The sequence below is a fragment of the Festucalex cinctus genome, chromosome 2, assembly GCF_051991245.1.
Source record: "Festucalex cinctus isolate MCC-2025b chromosome 2, RoL_Fcin_1.0, whole genome shotgun sequence".
NCBI lineage: Eukaryota > Metazoa > Chordata > Actinopteri > Syngnathiformes > Syngnathidae > Festucalex > Festucalex cinctus.
In genome coordinates this window covers 36773468-36783986 of record NC_135412.1, presented here as the reverse complement: position 1 = coordinate 36783986, position 10519 = coordinate 36773468, and the positions used below count along the sequence as shown (strand labels likewise).

Sequence of the window (10519 nt, the reverse complement as noted above, 5' to 3'; positions counted from 1 at the left end):
TCACAAAGGTCAACCTGTTTGAACTGCTTCTGTGCGCCACCCGAGTTGCCCTCCGTGGCTAAACATAAAAGCTGTGAGTCACTTTGTCTGACGGCGAGCGGCGGGCTGCACAGGGGACTGGAAGACAACACGGTCAGGAAGTAGGGGATGAGCCTCAGGTGCACGAGTCATGGCGGAATCTGTGCTCTGCTTCTAAATTTCATACACGCGTGCGTGCGCGCGCACACGTACAGACACACACAGAGGAAGGAGACAACTGTGACCAAATTTCGATGTGTTGAAAATGAATGGTGAAAGTAAAAGAACAAAAATGACTTTGGGGCTCTACATCCGTGCCTAGAGCAAACGTGCAGAGTCTAACTGTGTGCATGGTGGTGGTATTTCTGCAGATGTACAATGATACATGTAATTTGTGCTGTTGTGGGCGTGAACATAACTAGCTTCAAGGCCAATGGAAGCAGCTCTTCTCATATTCTATCCGCAGAGATCAAAATCGGTCTGCCTGCACCGTGATAAAATTCACCCAAAAAGAATCATGTCAAGTGGTGTCAGACAGCTACAAAATATTAACATGTGAAAAACAGTTGAGAATTGACAAAACGGTTGCGAACAGTTAAAAGTAGTCTTTTTTTATGGGTATGACACAGAATACAAATAGTAAAAACATGTTGGCACCTTACACAAAATCAAGCAAAATCCGTTTGATTCAATGGCAAGTCGATATCGTGTCACATAGAATGGCTTTAGCATAACCACAAATTTGTGTAATGTTACATCCATTATGAGAAAATGCTGAAAGTTAGTTGAGATGATCAAAAATTAAATAAAATTCAATACAAAGCAACTGTAAGGCCAGCTGATGTAATAGAGTGCAGAGCAACAGTCATAAATAATAATCACAAGCAAATTGTATAACAGTGCGGATGACAGTGATTTTTGTCTTGTGCTTAATAATTTGGCCCAAAATGTTCTACATTCCGCTTTTAACATTTTTAGAGTGCGACAACAACAAAATCACTGTTGCTTCTTTCATAGTTTCTCCTTGTGACAAAGAGGACATTTGTTTTTTTGTTTTTTTTACTTCCAGCAAAGCGTGAACATTTCCGTAGGACTTGATTTGCCGGTCTTGTGATCAAGCCAGTGGTCCATTATAGACAGACAAGAAAAAAAAAAAAAAGAGCTTTGACTAGACATAACATACAAACAGAGCGTGTCATTTTCTTTGGAACATTAGTCACAACTTGTGCAAAGTGTTTGTGTATTCCACCTGAGACTTCCATTTGTCAAGCTAAATAAGGCCAAAGGCGATCAGCTCACAAATGTGGATGCATTGTCACAACTGCACGTTTGTGTAGCCACAACACGGTGGCTTGTGTCAATCATAAACACAGGAGCACTCATTGCGCTCCTGTGTACCTGTCAACATGCAAGCACACTGCATCACAGAGTAATAAAGACTTTGTGAAGTCACAGTGTCACAAATAGCGCCACAATACAACATACTGCTTTTATGTGCTGTACTCGAATAGCAATAAATACTTGTTACTGGGATGTTATCATAAAACCTGGGAACTTAAATGTATAGTTCACTTAAAGGGAAAGTCAACCTCCCCATTAAATTTGTTTTGACAATAATATGTTCTATTCAGTCCTACTAGTCTAAATTCTGGTTAATACTGTGTCAGCGAAATACAAGCTAAGCAGCAAAATGGAGCAGTTTTTATCAATATCAGAAGTTGGCCATTTTAACACTTGCTGTCAAGTGAAAATGACATAGCAATTACTAAAGTCTCAGGTAACAATCAATCACGGTTTAATTTCAGAAAACAGGTAAGCTGCAATTGGTCATTGCCTGAGCCCTGCACAATTGTGATGTCATCTTCAGTCGCCAGCAAGTAGCAAAATGGCCGCCCCTGAGACGGATTGATTTTTCTGCATAACTCATATATCACAAATTAATAAGAATACCATGTTTAGACTAGTTCGAGTCCAGGCTCCGGCCTTCCTGGGTGGAGTTTGCATGTTCTCCCCGTGCCCGTGTGGGTCTTCTCCAGGTACTCCGGTCTCCTCCCACATTCCAAAGACATGCACGGCAGGTTAATTGGGCGCTCCGAATTGTCCCTAGGTATGCTTGTGAGTGTGGATGGTTGTTTGTTTCCGTGTGCCCTGCGATTGGCTGGCAACCAGTTCAGGGTGTCCCCCGCCTACTTCCCAGAGCCAGCTGAGATAGGCGCCAGAAGCCCCCCGCGACCCTTGTGAGAAATAAGCGGTCAAGAAAATGGATGGATGGATGGATGTTTAGACTAGTGAGGTCACATATAGCATATGACTGTCAAGAAAAGTTTAAGGTTGACTTCCTCTTTAAGTATGCAGTACTGTCTGTACGAGAGTATAGATCAGGTGTCACCAACCTTTTTGAAAGTGAGAGCTACTTCTGACTGGCCGCTGATTAATGTGAAGGGCCACCAGTTTAAATACAAATGAACTTGTTACTATGATATTCTATTGTTAATAATTACAAAGTATATTCAATTATGTGAAAACTGATCATGTTAATGATTTCTTACAATAATTAGGAAACATAAATAAGAATGTGCAACACTTTTTTTTTCTTTTTTATAAATCTCCCAGTTTTTACATTTTTCATCATTGTTCGAAAGTGACAGTGTCATACTCCTATCACTAGTGAGCTATTTTTTTAGAACAGCCCCACAGGCTACTCATGTTGTCCTTGGGGGCTACCTGGTGCCTGCAAGCACCGCGTTGGCGACCCCTGGTATAGATAGACTCTAGTCTATTCTAGTGTACCCCTTTTTCTGGCTGAGAACTGCACCAAGGTTTGTCTGAGGGGAAGGAGGCTGCAAGATCACGAGTCTCACAATGTGACATGGTTTTGGTGAGGAGATGATAATCACAAGGCAGCTATAAAAGATCAATGCAGTAACAACGAATGAAGGGAGATGATTAAAAACAGGCTACATACTGACATAGCGTCTCTTCAACATGTAATGCTGCAGGATAGCGACTGCAGGGGGTGAGAAGAAGAAGATGCACATGATGTGGTGTGTTCATCATTGATTTTCATGGAACATGTTCCCACGTTCTCAGAAAGATGAAGCAGAACTAAATGTCCTTTAGAAAACGGTATGGAGTGCGCTGACCAGGTTTCTGTTTGAGAGCACAAAACATTTAACATGAACCCTGACTTTAATGACAAGTTTGATGCATAGGATTTATTTGGTTGTGACTAACATAACTATGAGCTTCAGTTTTCAAAAATCATTTCCAGTTTAATACGTTTTGTAGAAACTTTATTTGTACATACATACACCGCCATAGTTGTTTAGTGGCAATGCATTCTGCGTAGTGACGTAAAATGGCCGCTCGCTTTCTGCCGAACAAAGTGAAAGTAAGCGAGGTAAGCCTCCGTCACCTTCCTAAACGCGATCGGGAGAGTCACCCTCCCCCACACTGTGCTCTCCAGCGCTCCCTGGATCGCATGTTGTTTCTTTAGGAACGCTGCGAGGCTTACCTCACATTCTTTATAGGACCCGTTTCGCATTGCTCAGTAGGGGTGGGAACCTCTTGGTACCTCACAATACGATACGTTATGCGATACATGGCTCACGATAAAGATTATCTCACAAAATGAAAATACCGCGATTATCGATATATTGGTCAATAATAAATCCACGATAATATACGATAAAACTACTCAAAAGATAAACTGATGTTTTTTCAATGAGAGATTAGTTTCTTTTTGTACCATCACTGAAACACAATATTAAAACTGGTGTCTTCTCCACAGTGAGTACTTTAGTGTATTTTTGTTTTAAACAAATACAAATGTCTTCTTAACAGAGACAACTTTCTTTCTGTGAACAAATTTGTGTCTTTCTTAAACACTATTGTTATGCAACATCTCAGTCATAGTCATTTGTTTCATTTTATAAACTGACAATTTTTTGTGTAATATTGCAAAAGTAAATAAATAAATAAAATGACTTAAATATTACATCCAATTAAATCAATATTAATATTCATCGGAAATTCTGTGCTTCAAAAATTCAAAACATAAAATGTGTTTTAAAATGTTAAAATTGAAGATATAATACACATTTTTCATAGAAACGTACGCAAAACTGTGTCAGTTGCTGGACAAATAAATGCCTCACACAAGTAAAAGTAAGCCAATAAGTCTTCTTTGCCTGAAGACTTCCGTACATTTCCCCGCCACTCTTATGAGGCTCTCCCCCTAGTGGCCAGCCATGTAATTACTCAAAAAGTAATGAACGATGGAGCTGTTATAGTGGCTGTATATTAACTACAAATATTGTGATACTTGCACAGGCATATCGATAATCTATTGGGAGACAAAGCATCACGATTTATCATGATATCGATGTATCGTCACACTCCTATTGCTCAGCAGAGAGTAAGCCGCCATTCCACGTCACTACGCAGAATGCGTTGCAGCATAAACAACAATGGTGGCATTCGTATAAATAAAGTTTCTACAAAATGTATTCAACTAGAAATGATTATTGAAATCGAATGAAATCTTGAACGTGTTATTTGATATGGGAGAGGCAGCTACATCTCTGGTAACGTTTTGGAATTTCCCAACGCATGGCGTTGGTTGCTGAGTTTTTGCTCTTGTATGATCTCCAAGGTTTCCTCAAGAATCTGTCCGGGGATGTGGAAGTCAGCTGGCATGTTCTGCAGAGCAGAAGATTCCTGTAGGCCTTCATGTTCCGTCTCCTGTTGACTCACTCGGCCGTGAGAGTTACACGGCTCCAGATTGCACGCCGTACCCTGAAGGAACTGCAAGAAGTTCTCCTCGATGGAGGCCTCGCGGCTGGGCAGCTGTTCCCCCTGACCGGATTCGGCCCGCTTGAAAAGGCAGGCCAGGTGGCGGCCAAGCTCTTCCCGAATCTGACGATTGAGACAGCCGTAGAAGAAGGGGTTGGAGGTGAAGCAGAAATAACCGATCCACGTGACCACGCCCTCCAGCTGGGCCAGCGAGGCAGGCGAGCTCGAAACCGCAGCCGAATAGAGATGGAAAGCGAAGTACGGCAGCCAGCAGCAGAGGAACTGGCCACCCACCGCCACCAGAACCACCGCGGCCTTCCCGCCACCGAAGGTCCTTTGGGGAGTGTTGCGGGAGCCGGTCCCTCCGAGGCTGGCGGCCATGGTGGAGTGGCTGCTGGCCGACTCGGAGCGTTGCCGTGATGTGTCCATCCAAGTCGGGTGCGGGCCGTGATGCATTGCCGCCACTCGGGCCACCTTGAACATGTTGCAGTAGACCACCAGGATAATCAACATGGGGCACAGGAAATAGATGAAGGTGAAGAAGACCATGAAGATCAGACGAGTGGTCCCGCCTCCTGCCCAGTGGAGGGAGCAGCGTGCCTGACCAGGGGTGAGCAGCGGACCAGATGCCACAGCCTGGTTGCCTTGGAGCAGCCAGCCCAGGAAAGGCAGCGATGACATGACGATGGCTTTAATCCAGACCCCCGCCAGCACCGTCGCCACCACCCTGACCGTCATCTTCACCTCGTGGCGCATGGGGTGCACGATGTAGTAGTAGCGCTCCACGTTGATGGCGCAGATGGTGAGGATGGCCGCGCTCACCAGGCAAACGCTCAAGCACAGGTAGCTTCGACACAACGCCTCGTCCGCCAGCACCCCGTCGGGCGCCATCCCCAGTGGCATCAGCACCAGCGCCGCCAGCAGGTCCACCAAGCACAGGTGGAACACGAAAGCGAACTTGCGCAGATGTGGCGTTTTGCTTATGACGATCATCACAGTGAGGTTCCCCACCACGGCCAGGACGTCCATAATGAGCATGGCAAACAGAGCTAAAGACTGGTTCGCCTCGACTCCGGCCTGGCCCACGCTGGGGGGGAACGAGGGGAGTCCCTGGTGGGAAGTGTTCCAGGAGGGACTTGGTGTGATGAGGTGCTCCATGAGAGGATGGGATGAGGTGGAGAGAGTCCGCTGAGTATCACGGGCCCATCACCCATCCTCCCCCGCCGTAGGGTGCCACAGAGACGCTCGCGAAGGTGAGCCTTTGATGGCAGCCACAGATCCGAAGATCTGGATTGAGCTTACAGCTCAAGAGGGTCAGAGGAGGCCCTGCTCCCTTGAAGATGGAGCCGCTTCGACCCTCCACTATAAATGGTTTGTTGGGCAAATCTGAAAGAAAATACACATTTTCAATTTGAGAAAGAAACAGTGTAGTACATGTACAAACATTTATATTTGTGACCTGAACTTCCAAGAACTCACAATAAAAATAACGATAAAAATAATGGGTATTCAGTCAAAATAGAGCCACTGCTTTTTCACATTGAGATCAGCCAGATGAGGGGGCTCAGGCCTCCCTGGTGAGGTCTTTTGGGTATGTTGCGCTGGAAGGAGGCCACGGGAATGACCCGGAATGCGCTGGAAAGGCTACGTCTCTGGATTGGCCTGGGAACACCTCAGGGTCCTCCCCAGAAGAGCTGGACGAAGTGACTGAGGCAAGGAAAGTCTGGCTGAGCTTCTCAGCTAAAGATGTCAGCACAAGCTGACCCTGAATAATCAAAAGGATGGATGGATGGATGGATGGATGGATGGATGGATGCATGGATGCATGGATGCATGGATGGATGACGGACGGACGGACGAACGGACGGAAGAATGGATGGATGGATGGATGGATGGATGGATGGATGGATGGATGGATGGATGGACGGATGGATGGACGGACGGACGGAAGAATGGATGGATGGATGGATGGATGGATGGATGGATGGATGGATGGATGGATGGATGGATGCATGGATGGATGGATGGATGAATGGATGACGGACGGACGGACGAACGGACGGAAGAATGGATGGATGGATGGATGGATGGATGGATGGATGGATGGATGGACGGATGGATGGACGGACGGACGGAAGAATGGATGGATGGATGGATGGATGGATGGATGGATGGATGGATGGATGGATGGATGGATGCATGGATGCATGGATGCATGGATGGATGACGGACGGACGGACGAACGGACGGAAGAATGGATGGATGGATGGATGGATGGATGGATGGACGGATGGATGGACGGACGGACGGAAGAATGGATGGATGGATGGATGGATGGATGGATGGATGGATGGATGGATGCATGGATGGATGGATGGATGAATGGATGACGGACGGACGGACGAACGGACGGAAGAATGGATGGATGGATGGATGGATGGATGGATGGATGGATGGACGGATGGATGGACGGACGGACGGAAGAATGGATGGATGGATGGATGGATGGATGGATGGATGGATGGACGGACAGACGTATGGACGGACGGACATTAGCCCATCCCGTTTAGCAAAAGCTTAGAATTTCTACCGAGATCATTTGTCAACAATTTTCAGAATTTTCCCGCAATTTTTGACCATGTGCCACCATTTTTGAAATTGTCTAAATTTGTGAAATTCATTTAGATGTGTTGCACTGCTATTTTTTTCCCCATTTGGTCTTTCTGGGTAATTCTTTGGATGAAAGGGATGTTCAGGGGCTGTTATTCACACTAAAAATGGTCATTGAATTTTCCTGCCAATTTTGACTGTTACCATCATTTTAAATTCTTTGAAAACTGCAACATTTTAACAGAGGTTACCACCACATAAAACAATATTTACCTGTGTTTCACTATACTAATTAACCCTAGCCGGTTGTATTTCAAATTTTTATACACTCTCTATAAACATGTTTATATTTACAGTCAATTTTCCTTCTGAGCTGCTGATCTGAATTCCACTCTTCCTAGTAATCATTATTCATATTAGAACTCACGGATGGATTTAATATAGGATAAAGTCCCTGGTCAACGTTCCCGACCAGTGGCCAGCTACTCCCCAAAAATGGGTGGTTGTCTCAGGAAGGGCTTCCGGGTGTGAAAACTGTGCAAATACAAGTGACTTGCTCTGGCAACCTCTGATGAAACAAGTAAAAAGTCACAACAACAAACATTCAAAGAACCAGATCACTGAATTGAAATGAAATTAGATTAAGTTCCACCATGGCCAAAGACTCCTAATGTGAATCAGCGCCAAATTGTCCACTTAAAAGTTTCAATAATAGTTTTGGGTTGATTTTTGAAAAGCAAACTGTGGATGTCTAAGGTTTTGACAATGAAACTGATTTGTCTGAATTGACCAGGTGTGAATGTGCAAGCATGTCACTGGTTGCTGACCAGACCTGCCTCTTGCCCAAAGTCATCTGGGATGGGCATCAGCCGTCAGCTCACCTACGATAATGAGAATAAGCGGTATCGAAAATGGATGTATGGAAATTCGCAGAAAACATTTACCATGTCAACGTTAAGTAAAGAAACAAACTAAAGGAAGTGGTAATCGACTGCATATTAATGGGACAAGAAATACATAAAATGGTTTGACTTAAACCCCAACAGTGTGAGTTCAAGACGATTCCACAAATATAAAATTTAACTGCTGCTGTTCCACTGTGTAAACCACAACACCCTCAGCAGTGACAGAAATTGTTGAAGTGCCAGCGATTTGGGCTTCACCACTTCAGTGCCGCAGATTGACGATACTTTTGTTTCAGTTTAGCATCTGGGCAGGCATTGACGCTTGGAAACCTTCCTCACGTTTCACGCTCGTTGCCTGTCTGGACCTTGACGTGGTATCTCGTTTGGCATCTGCATCTTCAGATGTTGTGCTTTCAAGGCAATCAGAGCCGCGGGGAGACGCTAAATGTAGCCAGGACCATATGTTCCCTTCAAGACTTCAAAACAAACAGAAAGATAGAACTTTCTGCCTCTGTGTTGTCCACAGCAATTGAAAAGCTAATTGATTTAAGATCTCTCATGTACTGTAGACAGTCATTTGCAGTTGATTTAATTAGTGTGAGTGCAAAGACGCAAAGGGGAGGATCAACTTGCGCAACATCTCCAGCGCGCCGTGTCTATTGTCACAAACACGTACGCGCTGTAAAAGTTGTGGAACGAGCACCGAGACTCTGGTACATTTCCATATGCCGCACACCTGCATGGGCACATTTTTCCATCCGGCAAGCTGCTCTATTCCTGCCCACATGTACACAACTAGCGTCACAATAATAATAGGTCAAAGGGTTACAGTCACCTTCAGCCTAATTTAACGAAGCATAAACAACATCTCATAGTGCGCAGAAAATGCAGAGCGACTCTCTGGAGAGCCTTCGTTGTTTGCACCACTGATTGTTTTCAGCTTCTCTTTTCATAGTGTGTTTGCAAAATACACCCTGACATCTTGCTCGGAGTGTTAGCATGTTGCGCTTTTTCAGGCAAGGAACCATTTTTGGTTGCATGTCACTATGAGGCAGTTGATTAAACAGGTGCAGTATATTATGGAGCTATGGACTATGTAAGATGCTCACTTTCCATGCATTTCGGTGATGGTTTCATTTTTAAAAACAATTTTCAAACTATTCAATCTGTACTTTTCTTTGTCAACTAACAAACACATGACTGAACAAAGGAAAGGGTTTCACTAAATGTCATATTTAATGAAAGCATTTTTTATTTATTTTTTTATCTAAGTGCCGTGAGGATTTCAAGGATCTCCTCACACTTGTAGACATCAAACTTCCCTTCAATCACCCAAACAGCACTGAAACTCCACCTCAGAGTTAATCCAAATGTTCGAGCGCCTCCGTGGCTCCAAACGGGAAAACCAAATGACCCAATCATATGTGCATGGCACTGTGAGGTGAAAACAAGTTTGGAGAAGCAACACACAAATTACATAGTACACAATATGAAATGAGAAGCCTTCATTTGAGCCCCTTGCGTCACATTTTAACACTGACCCAAATCTTTTCTGCACCCTCACCTCCCAAAACACACATTCACTCCATTCACAGAGAAGATGCATGTGCGTGTGTGTGTAATAATAGCGACAGTATAAGTGTGTAACACATACCTCAGTCAAGAAAGAGCTGCTCACTCCTGTGCAGGTTCACAGTCTGCTGGAGGAACGTTGACCTGTTTCGATGATTCTCTCAAACGCGTACTCACAGAGCCAACAGTCATACACACACATCCACGTGCACCCCAGTCATGCAGGCGATGTGTGTGTGCGTGTTGAGGGAAGGATGGATGGAGGGATGGAAGAAGAGGAATCATGTGATATTTGTGTGTCTCCTCCTCACCTGGCCCCTTTCATCTTGTCATCGCCTCCTACTCGAATCCTCCCCCATCTCACAGGCCGCCCGCCCAATCACCCCCAACACGCACTTTCATGCACACATGTAGTGGCTTCAGTAGGCGCCCAGGGCAACTGCAGCAGCATGCAGAGCTGAGGAGCAGGGTGGGTGGGCAGGCAGCACCCGGCCTCATAGCACTCCACTGGGTCCTAGTGCTTTGCAAAGTCTGACTGACTCGTTCCCGCCTGCTCTTTTGATTGCCATTTCCACTGCCAAATTAAATAAATAAATAACACACACAAAAAAAAACTCGGG

At 44.9% G+C, this 10519-nt stretch overlaps 1 protein-coding gene across 1 annotated transcript; it reads right to left on the bottom strand.

The window, feature by feature from the left end:
* Nucleotides 1–613: 613 nt before the first annotated feature.
* Nucleotides 614–10313, bottom strand: gpr61 (G protein-coupled receptor 61). Its single transcript, XM_077514912.1, has 2 exons — nt 9982–10313; nt 614–6198 (listed from the first exon to the last, which is right to left on the bottom strand). Exon 2 carries the CDS (start codon nt 5968–5970, stop codon nt 4594–4596), a length of 1377 nt encoding a protein of 458 aa, XP_077371038.1. The 5' UTR covers nt 5971–6198; nt 9982–10313; the 3' UTR covers nt 614–4593.
* Nucleotides 10314–10519: the final 206 nt, after the last annotated feature.

Bases quoted from the DNA above. Each gene is read 5' to 3' on its own strand.
- gpr61 (XM_077514912.1), bottom strand. From the start codon at position 5,970: ATGGAGCACCTCATCACACCAAGTCCCTCCTGGAACACTTCCCACCAG.